Genomic DNA, 16,962 nt, shown 5'->3' with positions numbered 1-16,962 from the left:
GAAAACCATTGTGACAACAATAATAAATACTACTCAGAGTAGCACTAAGGTTTTTATCTGCTCTTTCTACTCTCTGGAAGGAGCATCAAAGATTAGAGTCTACACACAACACCTCTGAAAATACACAGAGCTAAAGCATGACACTCGTACTGAGTCTTATGCTTTTTTTGTCTGCTTCTGTTTTACTTTGCAATAGAAGAATGTTCCTTCACAAACTCTCAGCATTTCTGCAGATTTTAACTGAAGCTGGAAAAACATAATCATAATTTGAATTATTTACTCCACAGCAGCTACACAGGAAGAAAGGGAATTGGTAACCAGGTGTAACACAAATATTAATGTTTTGTGGCAGCATTGTAAACATATTTGTAAATGGAGAAATATTAGGAAAAATATACTCTACACATCAAGCTGCTGCAGTGAAAGGCCAGGCCAAGAAGAAAGCAGCTGCTTTGTCTTCTAAGTTGCTTGCATTTGTGTAATTTTAAATTTTATTTAATCTATAATACTCAAAACTGTTAAAAGAATCAAGTCTCCCTGAGGAAAAAGATGTCTGGCATCATTTGAATGGCAAAGTTCAGTGGGGAAGGACTTTTCTAGCAATGTTTAAGACAATCTCCATAGTTCTGTAGCTGTGACAAAAAATAAAATACACCTCAAAGTTTTTCATATGAATCTATACTACAACAGAATAGACATTCAACAAGAAATTGTGAGATACTTTAAAATATTTTAAGAAATAAAATGCAGCATCATTGTAAATACAGATGTGCAATATAATCAGAATTACTTGCTTGTGTTCACCTTAATGAACAGCTAAAGATACCAACGAAACTAGTAATCAAGCATTAATTACAGCTTTGTGTACCAAAAAAACAGCTTTGACAAGATTTTATACCTACACTGTATGCCAAAAGTAATTTTAAAAACAAAGCCTTAAGATGAATTCAAGTAAGCAATTTTTGTCCTTTATTTATTTATTTCTGTATCAAAGTACTTACTGGATGTAAATACTACAAAAATGAAGAGGAATTATACTCATTTTCACACAAATTCAGCTCATAGCTCCATATGCTGAACAGAAGCATAATATGAACAAGTTTTCCAAAATCATTCATAATGCAGAATTTAAAGTTGGGTTTTCTTTATGGCTAACTTAGTTATAAAGAAGAAAAAAACAAATCCAAACAATGTTATTACTCCCATTTTTACTAATCTGTTTTCCAAAGTAGGTGCTTTTTCTGGGAATTCCACTCGGCTGGGGTCATTCTTCTGTTCATTCTGAGACAGAAGTTAAGTTCATGTAAAAAGTGTAAAAAAAAGAGAGGAAAAAAAAAAGCGTGAGAACTTCTGAAGTGTATGATTAAATATGCAGTCCTAAGAACCTAGCATGTATCTAGCATATATGTTATTTTTTTCTCCCTGTATGGGCCTGAGGCACATTTCAATTGAAACAAATATGTGCAAATCTTTATCTTATCTTGTGCTTGGTCATTTTGTTAAGTAATGCATATTAGAAAAACTGTTTACAAACAGAATTCCTCGGGAGTAAAACACACTGCTAATAGAGGTTACAAAAGCACAATACCAAAACATTTCAATTTTCATATACTTTTACCAGAACTTTTGCTATTTAATTATTAGGACAATGACTTACTAAACCAGTGAGTTAAATATGTAACAGACAAAACTTCAGAAGATTTCCTTGAAGTTAAAAAGGGAGTGGAAAATACCCTACAAGTGCCTGCTCAAATATCTGTTGAAGCTGACTTGTCATGAAGTGCAGCACAGCTAGGTCCTGCTTCCCTTTCTTAGTTCATAATACTCGGAAAGCTATCTCATTTGCCATGAAAACTTTCGAAAATATATGCTACAGACATAATATGCATTACAGGCAAAATATTGTAATGATTAAGCTTAGCAAAAGCTACTGAAAATTTTAAGGGAGTTTGGACAAAATTATATCTAACAGGTTTAACTTTTTCCTTTAAATCATTACTTTTCATAGAAAATATTTCAGTGTTCTATAGTGATCTAAGAGTGGCACACCCCATAAATTAAATTGCACAAAAATATTTAGTGCTACAATGTTCATCAGTGAAATTCATAACACATTGCAGTATTTTAATAGAACAGAAATTGTATTTGCTAAATGATTATCAGGCTAATATTTAACACCTTTGTTTCTTTACCGGTGGGTGCAGAGCCACCGTGCTTCATCTTGACAGGCAAAAAACATTAAGTAGAAATGAGAGCAAGTCCAAGTGGCACCAAACTCTGTTCTCCCCCCTCCCCTTATAACTAGCCTGCACGTACAGGAGAGAGATATATACATCTGATTGATTTCTACATATGCAAACAAAGGAACACAAATGACTAAAATGTTCTTTGCTACAACCTTGACTTGACTCTTATATACATTTGGTGTTTAGTGATTTATTAGGAGAAGGCTGTTATATTACACTAAATTTACTTAATCTACAGGAAATTGCATTACTAGCATTATACTCAAGGTCTGAGTTCCACATGGCTTCATTCAGTAACAGATTCCTTTTTGACACTGATGCTTCATTTACTCTATCCCATTCCTTTTACTAGCCTATTACTTAAAATGACCCCATCTGACAAGAGCATGTCACTGTGTTGGTTTGAGAATGACTGATGTGGTGTTAACATCTAGCCTTGACCTCTCCCACCCTCTTCTTTTGTCACCTCTGCAGAGTTAGCTGGGATGCCTCCTATTCAATCCATAAAACCATAACATCTTCAGTGAGTCAATAATTCCAAATGATTCCCTAATTAACAAGTATTCCAAGTGACACTTATACCACAGTGGTCATCCATGAGTGTAGGGATATTTCCCACTGAACTCTTTCCTACGGTTGAAAGAAAAAGATTAACTACACTTTCCCCTGGAGACTGTCACACTGCTTTGGAATATTCTAGATTATTTCTTGTTCTGTCATGGAAAGGTGAGAGGTGCAAAGAAAAAGCCATACATTCCTGCTACCTCCATGCAACTTGCAATCCCTGAATGCAATGTCCAAACTACAGCTGAAGAGAGCCTATCATAGACAAACATATCAAATATTTCACTGATGGACATCACATTCAGGGTTTATGAGAAAGCTATATACAACATTTGGCAGGCTCAACTCACACATACTCACCTTTTCCATGAGGTTCTTCAGTTTGGTAACTTCTTTTCCCAGCTTTTCAACATTGCACACCAAGTCTTTGCAAACTTCAGCAAAACTTTCAGCTGGTGCCCACTCCAGTACTATCTATGAAGAGTTAAATGACAGAATTATGATAGACTGTAGGCTACTATTCTTTAGTTAATGTAGTATAAAAGAGTGTCAGGAAAAGATTATAACTTTATTTATGCTAAGTTCGCATAGTATGATTTATGCATGACTTAATCTACTACTATGTTTCAGCCTTCATGGAGTCTTCTGTCACTTCTGTTTAAACACTAATTCTCTTATCAGCAGAAAAACTGAGAAGCAAATCTATTCTCTATAATTGATTGGCTTAACTCTCTGGAATAAATTTCTTGAAAATGTATACTTTACACAAAGAATATTGGATAGTTCTATAAAACAGTATGAAAAGAGTTGTTACAGCTTTAACTATTCATTTTTCCCCATTTCTACTGACAAAAATAACTGTATTCCCCAAACTCTAGATTAGTCTTTGTCTCCTTTGGTTGAATACCTTGTGAGAATTTGCAAGCAAATGCTTATTTATGGTCTGCACGGGAACGGTCAGGTTACCACATTCTTTATTCAACTTCTGAAGAAACTTGAGGAATTCATCTCCACTAGCAAAACAAAACCATATTCCATTACTTGTAGAAAACTGTAACTTTCTGTAAGCTAAATACTATCTATCCATTCCTAACACAGGCCAGTGAGAAAATCAAATGTGCAAAAAAATTTTTTTTTTTGAAACCTTTAAGTTATCTGGAATACTTAGCTACTAAGTGGCATTGAAAGCTGAAAAAGTGTTACCCCAAAGCTTTCTGGACTCATTCTGTTAACCTCTGCTTTCGCTTTTCACTGCTATTCATCCTATATTATCAATACAAACATGTCATTACCTGCTTACATGAGAAAGTTTGGATCACAGTATGCATAATAACCACAACATCGTGTTTTTCTGTGCATGTGTGATAGAGATCACAATCTGGTAACACCAGGAAGAAAAAAAATTATAGTCATTTTTATACTGACATATCAAATCTGCAGCTTACATTTTAATGGAAGATATAGGAGGAAAAAAATCTGGTTTGTATTTGGGAGTTAAGGACTGAAATGATAAGGTTGGAGATTAGGTTTAGTCTCTAAAACAGTGGAAGAATGAAGAACACAACAGTGCCGACTTGGGTCTTGGATCTAGAAATACATTCCTTAAAGCCCGCAGAATCTAAGTAATCTACTTTGAAGAAAACATGCACTTAGTGTTCAAATAACAGCAGGAAAATAACTCTGAAAGTTAGTTTGGTACCTCCAAAAAGTGGAGAAAATGATATAAAAATCTAACAGACTGATTTTCATATTAAGTTTCAAAGATCCTGTGTCACACTAACTCAATTTCATTTTATTATAAACCTCAGCAAGAAATTAAGGTGTCAGTTCTAAGTGATGGTACGGACCAGAAAGTTGCTGTCTTTGACTGGGCAGAGGAAACAGGGAACAAGGAAGAAGATAATCCAATTGTTTGTAAAGGGTGAGCTCTCAAACTCTGGAACTCTTAAAAAAGTTTTTCATCTCCAGCTTCTGCAAGCTAACAGCCATTCAGCTGAGTAACAAGCAGGCCCAACACAACAGACAATTTTAACTTGGTATCTCCCTAATCGCAGGGCTTACATTTATGGGAGCATCTGAGTAAGTGAATTCAGATCCCAACTTTTCCCTGGAGCAATCTGCTACAAAACTTAAATGCAACATACTCACACTACCTCACTTTCTGCCTTTTCTGAAGGCAAAAAGGTCTAAATGTAATTTGTCACCAAACAGTTGAGTCAAGCTACATGCCAGTGTGGTGTGAATGTTTAAACAGAAACTGAATTTAACCCACAGGGCGTTTTCATCAAGTTCTCACTTTTTCCTACAACAACACATACCCTAAGCAAATAATATTAAGCAGTCTACTGGCAAAACACCGCCTCCTAAAAATAACTGGGAGCCTAGAGCCTGATCTCCTGCAGCATCCACATGAGGGAAATAGGCAAAACTGAAGACTAACCTCTTTGGGAATCATTCTGCACCTACGACTTCTTGCATAAAAACTGTTCACTAGGACAATAGTGAACAAGCTTGGGATCTAATTCTCAGGTTGTATTATCCTGAACTAGGATTATGTTGTTTTAGAGCTGTTTTGGAATGATCTGATGGCCTAAATTTTCATTTTATATCCGCTAAACAGCTGTTGCTTTGCTGTAAATTTCAGCTTCAAAAAGTGCAGATAGATGTTGTTCTTTTACCTCTATAAAGTCTATGCCATATTCCAACCTCAGAACCTAGTTCCAACCTTTTATTTTATTTTATCTTATCCTTGGTGGAAGTTGTGAACTTTAAATCCAACTCCCAGGAACTCAGTGACTGGTTAGACTGTCTATCAACAATACAGAGGGAGTTCAGGCACAGAAGGATGAGGAAATACCATATATCATGCATATGGTAATCCAACTTAATAAAACAAGAAAAGTAAGAATACAAAGTATTTATTCACTCTGCAAATGTATCCTGTAAATATTAATCTTTCTCTACACTGTACGATTTAATTGATATTTCAAAAGTGAGTTTTTAATATACCTATTAACTTTGGCACAAGTTTGTTAGTAAGTAAAGTTTCCACCACTGCTCAGAATGTCTATCATTTGTAACACTGCAGAACTGCTAAGACTTTAATACTCAAGACAAAAATCTACAAAACATCAGTAGCCATGTTGAAGTTTTTTTTTTTTTTTTTTTTTTTTTTAAAGGATTGTTCAGTTTGTTATGAAGATGGAGGAAAAATGACAAAGCCTATTAGCTTTTCTTTTTTTTTCTTTTTCTTTTTTTTATAAAAAGCACACTGTTCTGAAATAAATAATAATTTAACTGAACAATTATATTATATTTAGGGTAAAAAACACTGAACAAAATAATCATGTGCAAAGACAGTCTGAAAGTTTGTCACACATTACTACAGTCAAACCATGCACATCAAAACTTTCTTCTACTTAAAAAGATAAAGTTTTAGATGGCTAGGATCTGTTTTGACACCTGTGTTTTGTCACAGGGGAAAACTATTTTTGTTGAGAATCCTTCCAGAATTCCCCAAATAAAGTATATTAGGGACATGAAATGGAATAAAACAAAGAAAAATACTGATGCCTATTATATTTATTGTATGAATAATAATTCTTAAAAACATTCTCATCAAATTTTATGTCCACTGCAGTAACATTCTAACATTTTCAAAATATATATATATATATATTTTTTTTTTTGAAAAAAATGGCTGTCAAAACACCAGTGGCTAAACAGTGCTAGACACTCTCTGTGAGTTTATAATCAATCAGTTCAACATTTTCTACTATGTTAGTTTTTCTATGACTTAATGACTGATTTTCCTTCTCATAGAATGACTTTGAACAAATGGGAAGTAAAATCTTTACATAACAGCATGTAAACATAACCTATGATTTTACTCCCAAGGTCAGATTCCTAGAATACATGTCAAGTCATTTTCTAAAAAAACAAAAAGAATCCATGCAGTGTTTCCAATAATTGATCTGTGGTCATATTCTTGTATATTCAATCTTTATTCAATCATTTGCTGGGTTTGAGAACTGTAAGTGATCTAAAATCATACCAGGAACTCCATACAACCACCACGTTACTGGGGTATGGTACTGTATCTGATCTTTTTTTTTCTTTTTTTGTCTTATTTGGCTACACATGCAGTGAACTTAACTTTTTGGATCTATTTATTCCCTGTGTTCCAATTTTTAGGTTGTTCTACATAAATACATATACTAAACATACACAGATCTGAAAAAGAACAAATATTTCTTGCATAAAAATGTATGAAGCTTAACTGGACAAAGTTATCTGGACCTGCAGCTGATTAACCCTCAATGACGAGTCAAAATCATTCCTAAAGCTGTCTCACTTGCACACTGAAACACCCATGTGCCTGGCCTACTAGCTCTGCTCAGTTGCAAAGCCTATTATATTTTAATAGGAAAAGCTCACATGCTGCCAAAGCATTTATGGTGTACCTGTATCGAAGGGTATGCACCTTCTTGCATGCTGAAACTCCAGCTCCTCACTCTTACACACAGCATACATACTGGGTTGCATCTGGATTCTCTTTGGGAAGTAAACAGGTATGTGTTTTGACAGAGAAATCTCTTCAGACCAGAAAGCAGAATCAAGGTCCTGTATCAGGATACGAACACCTATCTCTCCCAGTCCACCTAAGCCTTTCAAGAGCTTTCCAAAATGCCTTGCATGTCCTTCCACATCCCAAAGCTCATCCTTGGCATTATACTGCAAAAATGTACCTTAAGGAGGCTGCAAAGCAATTCTCTTATCTTACTACAGAGTAACTGATGCAGATACAGGCACAACGGCAGTAAGAGCAGCAATCAGCACACTTAAGAATGACTGGTTAGGAGTGGTGTATGTACTAGACAGACTCACGCAACCAAGGCGCAAAGAACAATGAAATGGCAGGAGAACATCATGATGTGAGGGCTAATACACAGCATCAGTGTGATTTAGCTGCCTCCAATAAATGGTGACACACGCAGAATGAACTTGAACCCAACCATATCCTTTGGTCCTACAAGCAATATGACTAACAGCCCAGCCTTACAGCATCCAAATAAGATATCTAGCTCCTACAGAGGAGAAAGAGATACCTAACAAAAGAGTAACACAGCTGTCGAGTCACTAGTCAAGTGGGAGACAAGTGCTTCAGGCCGTCCTCCACTTTTTAAAAGAGGAACTAAACCCGCACTTTTCTAGGCAGTGGAAATTCATTTAATCAGCTTATTGGATGCAAGGAGGACAGATTTCTTCCTCCACACTACCCAAGCCAAGCTCTAGCAAAGAAGGCAGCCCAAAGCTATGCAAATAGTGATGCAACTGGGAGGAGAGAAAATAAGCACAGAGAACTTAATTTTGTTATGTAGAGGTGCAGTGACAAGTATGGGGAAGCAGCAGTATCTCAGTGTTAGCACTATCTTCTCTAAGTTAAACAAATACAGTTCAACAAGATTAAAGTCTCTGAAAGGCAAGTTACAGTTCTCTGCCTGGCTCCATTTCTAAATATCAAACTAATGCTATTCTTCCGGAGCAACTCTTTTACAGCTGAAGGAGGTAACTCAAGGGGAAGTTACGAACACAGTATCTAGATTCAAATCTAAGTCTCTCTTCTAGAAAAATGATATTTATTCAACAAAATACAGGTCAAGAGGTTTAAGAAATCTTAAGGCACTTCCATTTAATACATTCTTCACTCTCCTTGTGGCTGATGTGGGAACTGTTGAACTAGTGAGCGGGGGGGTGGGGGTGGGGGGACGACTGAGAAGGTTTAATAAGGCCACTGAGGAGATTCCTGTCCACTCAGGCCTTACTGTAATGGAACTGCATAAGACTATACTACGGTAAGTATTGCAGAGTTGATATTGAAGGCTCTAAGGAAGAGCCAATTACAGGAGAAACATCAAGTTGGAACTGAAGCTTGGAAGACTTTCTTAAAAGTCTTTTTTTCTTAAAAATCAGTTTCCTTATAATCCTATTCCTACAGATACATATGATTTATAAGGAAAATAATTTATGAAGTCCTTCATTTATAATGAAAAGTGAGCCTCTAAATAAAAGCCAGTTAAAACTGTTTCTAGTGGAAGGAAAAAAAATCCTGAATTTATGTGTCACCTTTATGATTTAACAAGGACATGAACAAGTAATTTATCAGTTGAATATTAAAGCCCTATGCCTCTCTCTCTCTCCTCTGTACATCTTTTTATTGTATATTACACTCAGACAAATATGACTGCAGACTAACACAGTTTACCTTGTCTATATACACAAAAACAGAGAATTACTGAAGGCAACATCATTTATTGCTTGTAAAGGTTAACAATGCTGTTGGAGCATAGAGATGCAAAGAGGGCAAGACATCATTTCCATGGAGAAATAAAAAACCGTGTTCGCTGAACGTTGTCAAAGAAATCATAGAGTTAGTACTGCAGCCAAAGCAGCCAATTTCAGAGTTTGTGGTACAAAAAGAACCCACAGAGAACCCTACACAGCAAGGCTATGAAAGCCTGTGTGAAGTGCAAAGAAAAAAATCACTCACTCAAAATGATGGGCAAAGTAATGGCATATATGAACAGTTATATAGCCCATAAACAGACTCCTACAATAGGAAATTGTTTCCAACTTTTGTTGTCCAAAATGTACCTATCCCCAGCCCTCAGAAGCTGTTAGTTGGCACAGTTTCATGAATGCTTATACATAGGATAAAGTATCAGCAAATCTTATCTTTGTGCTATAGAAAACACTGCAGTCATCTTAAATGATTGTGTTTTAAGTAAAATACGAACTATTACCTGAATTCCAACTTCAACACTTCAGGGAGGTCTCTAATTCTTATTTCTTCAACTTGTAGCTCATTAATAGCATCTAGGAGTTTCTGTTGATCTCTGGAATCTGTAATGCCAATCTAAATTTAAAGAGTCAAGTCAAATATATTGTTTGTTTTTAACAGATAACTTACTCAAAAAACCGTGCAGTACTGTATGTTGTGTGAGTTACTGATTATTAAAAGACCAATTGGTCAAAAGAAGTTGCTTTTAAGTTATTGCAACCAACTATAATGTACCTAACATCCAAAAGGGGGAAAAAAACGCTCAGCAACTATTTGATGATGCAAAACAAAATGAATTAATTGAATGAATTAAAAAAGAATCAAACTGAAATTGCACAGGATGCTCAGATGGGCGTACCATTCATCAACAGAAGGGTATTTGTAAAAACTATTAGTTTTTCAATAAACCTTAAACAGATAGGTTTGCTATTCCAGAATCATCTAAGGCTTCTCCTATAGTAAAATAACCTATTATAATGGTAGCGATACAACAACAACTCCAGCTGGCCCACTCTGTCTCCAAAAGTCTAAAAGATCACATAAAAGACAGAGTATAATCTTTTAGAAAACAAACAAACAAACAAACAAAAAAAAAATCCTTTCCCCCACCCCCAAACAATCCGAACAACAAAAATTCACATTCAGCATGATGTTTCTACAATGAAACATTCTGCAAAACAGTATTTTTATATAGCTGAAGAACAGCATACTTAAAATCAGTACAGATTTTATCTAACTCCTGGTCTCAAATGGTGCCCAGTGAGAAGGTGCCTAGGGAAATTCTCACTTTCTCTGACACTTCAGTTTCTAATGGCCAGTGTTCATCATGATTCCCAAGACTAGCCCTCCAGGTTTGCTGCCAGGTGTTCAGGAATGCCAGACAACATGTTGCTATGGGCTCAAAAGCATCTCTTTGAACACTTATAAACCACATTATATACAAGTAAGATCTCCAGTAATGGAAAAAACACAGTAAGATTAATCGAAATTTTAGCTACAGGCATCAAGAAAAATTGAGTTTCTAGTACATTATCAAGGGTCCTTGAACAACTTGTACTCAAGTCCCTTTGGTAAATATCACTAGCAGCCTTAAGAGAAAAAGACCTTGATTTCCTAGAAATAATTTGCTCTGCTTACATCGGGCTGTAACTTTCCTCAATTCACTAGTTCTCAAATTTGTCTTGTGAAGCCCCATCTAGTATGAATTAATGTTTTCTTAATGCTTAAATGATATCTAACAGCAGTCATTTTATGAAGCAGAAGAAAGCTTGCTTAAGAGCAGCAAGTTTAATTAAAACTAACAAACCAAAGGAACTATTCTAAAGACAGAGTAGCAGTTATTCTGGAGTATTATAACTATCTTGCTTAAAGCAGGAATTACGATGATGACTAGGATTGCTTTCAACCCAAACTTCTCATTCTTAGAATAAGCAAATCAGAATAAAGCTTTCTGATCAGCATACCAGGAGCACGTTGTACTTCGTTTCCCTACGAATCAAACGTAACTTCATTGTTTTGCAAGCGGATCAGTGACTAAGCACCGTCACATCCTTATTTTTTATGAAGGAGAAAAGTTGATAAAACTCACATAGACAAAGTCTTCTGTCACTACAGCATTTTCCAAATTTATAAGTCCTAAGTGCAGAAGTTAAGAGATAAAGTGGATACACCAGTTCAAGCTACTTCCCAAACAGAGACATTTTTCCCCCTTCTCCCGACAATCTCTACTGAACACAAACATTACCCGAAATCCCACCATTCATGCTATGATGAATGCACAGACTGAGCACAGTGCAAGCGTTGCTTTCTTGTGGATAAGCAAGCTCTTAATCTGATGTCAGCTGAAATACAATCTGCAGCTCAAACAATCCACGTATGACCTAGAAGTGGCCATATATTCAAGAAGGTACAAGAAAGTCTTTAGTGTTGTACAAGGACTTATATCTGTAAAATAGATTATGCACAGTCTAGATTTTGACTTCAGGCACATATACATTCTAATGGTAAATATTTTTTTATTTAAATAAAAATTTAAAAAGTCCACCAAACCTATACCCAAAATCAACACTCCAACATAAACATGATTTTTCTGTTGACTTTTAGATGGAAAGATGAGGTAAATAACAGATTGCCTCTACAAATGAAAGATGGCATACTTCTCTGATAAAATCAGCCAGGTTAAGCATAAACACTTGCATTCTTGCCATCTTGCCCAGCTGGTCACCATTTTTAATAACATCACAATCTTCTGCCAAATCCTAAATACTTTTTGGTGGTGAGGAAAGTGGGAAAACAGCTGGGGAAGCGGGCTAGCGTAAGAGAGTCCTGGTATGGAAGCACGCAGACCAGATAAATCTCTAAATTCTCAAAATATATTTTGAATTTTTGTGTGTCAAATTTTCATTTACTCTCAAATCATGTACTCTCAAATCTAGAGCAGGATGCCAATTTCTCTTCTTATAAACAACACACATATGAGGAAGAAACTTTTTAAGTCCTAAATGCATCAGCAAGTAAAATGGCTTTCGCCACTGGTTTGCAAGACAAATGCTCAAAAAATGATCTCCCCCCCCCCCCAAAAAAAAAAAAATCCAAGTGTCAGGAATAGCACAGAATCAGATAAAAACTTCCAAGGATTGAATGGACTTGTCTGAGGATGCAACAGTTTATAAGTTTAAGGAATGCAAGGATTTCAGCTTGACACAGTCATTGTTTAGGCTCTGTTCTAGAACAGATAAAGATATTTACAGAGAACATATCTCTCTGATATTCTTTGATGGAAGGAAGTGTCTCATGTTAGTGACAGGATTTCTTTCCAATTCTTTTGGATACAAAGCAGCATAGTTCAGAGGCATCCATCAGAAGTCATCATTAATCTCTGTAGTAATAAGATCCAGACTCTTTAAGAGAGCTGGCTGTTAGTGGAAGATCTGCCATCAAACGAAAGACTTTCAACTCTGTAGTTATGAGGAAGCAGATTAGATTTGTTGTTCTTCCAGCAATGTGGGAGAAACTCTTATCTGAGCTCTCAAATCAGAATACCCCCTCCTCCTTTTTTTATTAGCATACTGCATCAAGAATTCAGGATAACTTACGAACTGCTAATGAGTTAAGAATGTTGCATCATTTTTTAAATCCTGAATTAGTGACTCACTAATTAATGTCCATGTACAACACAAGACTTATTTTATGGGAATAGCTTTCTGCCATTGAAGACAAGCAGAAAAAGAATTCTGTTCCTACAGATACAATTTTTCTGTGGAAGAATAGCTGGCCCAGGTGTTCATTTCAGTTTTTTCAATAAAGTTCTCTTAATAATAAGGAGCCTCAAAGATGTTAGAAAATTGAAATACAAATTATCAGTTTGCGGGAAGATTATTACACCTCTTCAGTGAGGGAAGTGTAAGTAAGGTTCAGCTATTCATTTAAGGCCACAATTCTCCTATCTCCTACATAGAAACAGATATAAGTGACTACCATTTCCCAGCAAGATTGATACAAACATATACTCAATCAGCTTTGCAGTCAGAGTGCACGCAGAAAATAGCTCACATAGTCATGAGGGGGGAAAAAAAAATCTCCTTTAAGTGTAAGTTCTTGTCAATAGAGGGTTTAAGGATTCAAATAAAGCCCACACTTGGATACTGTATAATGGAGAGGGTATTGAGGCTCTGGAAGCACTGCCATAACATAGCACACTATATACCTAGTCTAGGTGAACTCTTGAAATCTCCTCTTGGTACACAAAACTCCCTGTACATGCACCCATTGAGATTAGAGAAGTATTTTTGAGCTCTGTCAAAACACTGAAAACAAACTCTACCCAGCTACAATGCAAATCCTTGTGACACCAGCAAAAAGGTGCATTAATGTTTGTAGATAAATGTTGATTCCAGCTGCTAGAACATCACCTTCCTTAGTAACCTATATTTTTTTGGCACTGTCCCAAGAGTTAACAAGGTATCCAAACCAAAGTAGAGGAAAAAAGCAGATACTGCAGACATGGTTACCTGGAAGAAGCCTGAAGCAGCTAATTTAACCAGGGCTCTTTGGTATCCTAGATCAAGTACAAATCACTCAGAAGAATTCTGCAACTTGAGCTATTTAGATTGTTCTAAGATAGCTTCCATGGTACTGTATTATTATGGCATCCCTTTTTAAGTGGAAAATTTTTGTAGGAATTCTTTCATGTTCCAGAATAATAATCGCAACACATAGCCTAAGGAAAAGCAACCATTCTATCTCAATCAGAAACTAAAACCTTGCAACAATATATCGCTCACGCCTGCATCATATTGAAATACCAAGCTTCTCAACTGCAGTAAACTACATCAAATCATCTTGCCTTTTCCTTTTCTTTGCTTCTGTGAGATATGAGACTCCGCAACATAAAAGAGCTACTAGTTTTTCTAAAACTAGAAAACAGCACCTCATGAGGAGGACCACATTGAAAGCGGTTATTTAGGATTATCTGCTGCTAATCCTAGCAATGATTTCCTTTCAGGAAAAAAATAGTTACAAACTCAAAATAGTAACACTTAAAATTTAAGAATGAAAGATTTCCTGCTCACCCCAATTCCCACAACGTTACAGAAAATAAATAGTGGGGACTGCAACATCATAGTCAGATCTAGGTACACAGGATGAACACCGTTCTGAGGAATTACATACTTTAGAAAAGATCTGTCTATATTCTTATAAAAATTCAAAAAAGCATAAGATTCTGCAAACAGATCTTCAAAAGGAATTCTTACAAGTTTACACATTTATAAAGAGAAGACAAACTACTTAAGAGAAGAAAAATAAAATTGCAAACTGACCTGTATTAGCTCATCTTTTTTCATGATCAAAAGTTGTCTTAAAGCTACATCTTTCTCCTGTATAAAACAAAGGGTTTTCTATCATCAAAAAGAGCTTCACAAGAAAACACTAAGTGAACAAGAAATAAAAACAGCTACATAATACCGTTACCAAATAAAGATTCTCCAGTATAGAAACATTACATGTTGTGACTAACACACATAATCAAAATTGACCAATCTAGTCCAGTGAGACATTATAATGGAACTTAACAATTCAAATATAACTTTCATTCAGTACATTAATAATAAGATAATTTTATTGATATTTTAGGCGCAGTCACTTCCAAAAGTTAATTGCCAGATGGCAAATGCATCACAACCTTACCTTCAATAATCCTATTATGTGTTCTAGACCAAGACCATGTAAAAACACTTCCATGTCATCAAAAGCTGAACAGGAACTGTAAACACATTTAATAAGATTCAAGGTGAAAATGATGGCAATTAAAAAAAAAAAAATCTGTAACTACAAAACATATACATGTATGAGTAAAATGCTACACACAAATTTCCAGACAAAGCACTGTCAAACCTAAAGTTGTACACACGTACCAATCACAGTAGTATCACATATACACCACAGGGTACAGTTTAGTCTATCAAAAGACTTTAATAAATTAGTTTCAATCAAACCTTAAAGTGAGTCACAAAAGCCCGAAAATTTGGGAATGTGGTTATGGAAGATAACTATGTACCCTGTCACGAGCAACCCCTCATACAATTTAAGTTCAACCTTTAACTATTATCTTTCCAGTCCAAGAAAAAGGAACCATAAAAAGTACCACAAAGTACTATATTTGGGCTAGCTGGATAGTGACAAGGAATATCACCTTTATGACAAGCATCCAGGGATTAAAAATATAATTCCCAAGGAGAAGACTACGATACCACAGGAGAACTGGTTCATGGACAGGGAGATATGCCCAGAACAACTCCTTCAGGAAGTTATAAATAGTAAGACGTAAGAACAAAGAGGATAGCAGAAACCTTCACCCTTCAGCTCCAAGAAGGGCCTCCAAGGCGATCATGGTTGAAGCACTGGAGGATAAAAACCTGACTGATGTGCACATTCATTTAATGACAGCCTGTTGGCACTGAAGCAATCTGAACTGCTACCTAGCAATGTGACATCCGCATAATGATACAATACTGAGGCACTTCTAGTTAAGCTTGATTAGGCTGAGCAGTGATAGAAAATCACCACAGATTAATCACAATAGAGTATACAGTAATTATAGGCCCTGAAAGTTGCCTTCTCAGGACAATGCAGCTCAAGGAAGACAGCAGATAGTTTGTTTTTGACATCTCAGCCAGTATATTTGGGATCAAAACCACATCAGAAATCTTCAGAATTGCTAAAGCGGGGGCTGAGTCCGATTATAGGACATCTGACAGAGTCAGTACCTTACACAGAAGGTTCTGGAGCTTAACTCCTGTTCATACTTAACACAAACTTTCTCAGGTGAATGGTCCTCTTCAAGGTAATTAAGTATCTGAACACATGTGTGAAAAATGGGACACAGCTCTTTCTGGCAGCAGGAGGTTGAAAACAAGCATTCAAGGAAGGCAACAAAAATTTAACATCAAGTGATGCTAACCACAGAACATGGAGTATCCAAGCAGGAGAGTATAACAGACTTAACAGAGTTGAAAAGAACTGTTACAGTGGACCGTGTTTCTATTATATTTCACATGAAGTAAATGGACGGAAAGGTACAGAACATGCTCTTTAGGCATAATGTAAAGGAACTCTGCAGTCTTAAGTGACAGTATGTTAATATACTCACTGTAGACTCTTGGTAGCACTCCATGCAACACACAATATATATCAGTAAGTCTTAATCATGTTATTAATGAATGCAACTTCTTAGGAATATTTATGATGTAAAATTACACTATGACTATATTTACCCAAATCTGTGGTCAGGGACACCTGTCAGAAATTTGTAGATAGTGTCTGTCTTAATCATTTCATGGCATCTCCCCTGCAAGTGATTCACAGTCAAAGAAAGTAAACTATAAATCTGAAAAAAGCCAAAAGGAATCAATTACTATTCAACTCCAAAAGAAATAATGCATAAAAAATTGCACTTAAGAAAGATTACAAATAATTCTATCATGAATTATTAGAAACAGGGAACATGAATGTATGCCATTTCACGACAACAAAGAGGAGTTAAGAATAAGCCCACAGAGTTTATCAAGAACATTTCTGAATTAACCAAACTCCAGTACACAGCCAAACAGAGTATGTAGTGTAGGCTAAAAAAGTTAGCATCACTTTAGAAACAACAATACAACAACAATACGACCATTTTTGTGGTTTGTAGAGAAGAGTTCTACACACTCAAGGAAAGAAGTTTTCTAAAGAGCATGAGGTACCTATTTTAACATGTTTCCATTTCCAGCACATATATGGACCCATATGTGTGTATATATACACATATAC

General features: G+C 35.8%; 1 protein-coding gene across 1 annotated transcript in view; it reads right to left on the bottom strand.

Annotated features, from left to right (window-relative positions):
- Positions 1-1,128: 1,128 nt before the first annotated feature.
- ASZ1 (ankyrin repeat, SAM and basic leucine zipper domain containing 1) overlaps positions 1,129-16,962 on the bottom strand; it is a 36,812-nt gene continuing 20,978 nt past the window's right edge. Inside the window, exons 7-13 of the mRNA XM_062599290.1 lie at positions 16,425-16,537; positions 14,839-14,914; positions 14,472-14,528; positions 9,614-9,726; positions 3,718-3,823; positions 3,171-3,284; positions 1,129-1,281 (exon numbers count right to left, since the gene is read on the bottom strand). Coding sequence (XP_062455274.1) covers positions 1,129-1,281; positions 3,171-3,284; positions 3,718-3,823; positions 9,614-9,726; positions 14,472-14,528; positions 14,839-14,914; positions 16,425-16,537 — 732 coding nt within the window. The remainder of the gene's footprint in view (positions 1,282-3,170; positions 3,285-3,717; positions 3,824-9,613; positions 9,727-14,471; positions 14,529-14,838; positions 14,915-16,424; positions 16,538-16,962) is intronic.

The sequence above is a fragment of the Rhea pennata genome, chromosome 1, assembly GCF_028389875.1.
Source record: "Rhea pennata isolate bPtePen1 chromosome 1, bPtePen1.pri, whole genome shotgun sequence".
Classification (NCBI taxonomy): Eukaryota; Metazoa; Chordata; class Aves; order Rheiformes; family Rheidae; genus Rhea; species Rhea pennata.
The sequence above is the reverse complement of the archived record's forward strand: the minus strand, read 5'-3'. Positions and strand labels throughout refer to the sequence as shown.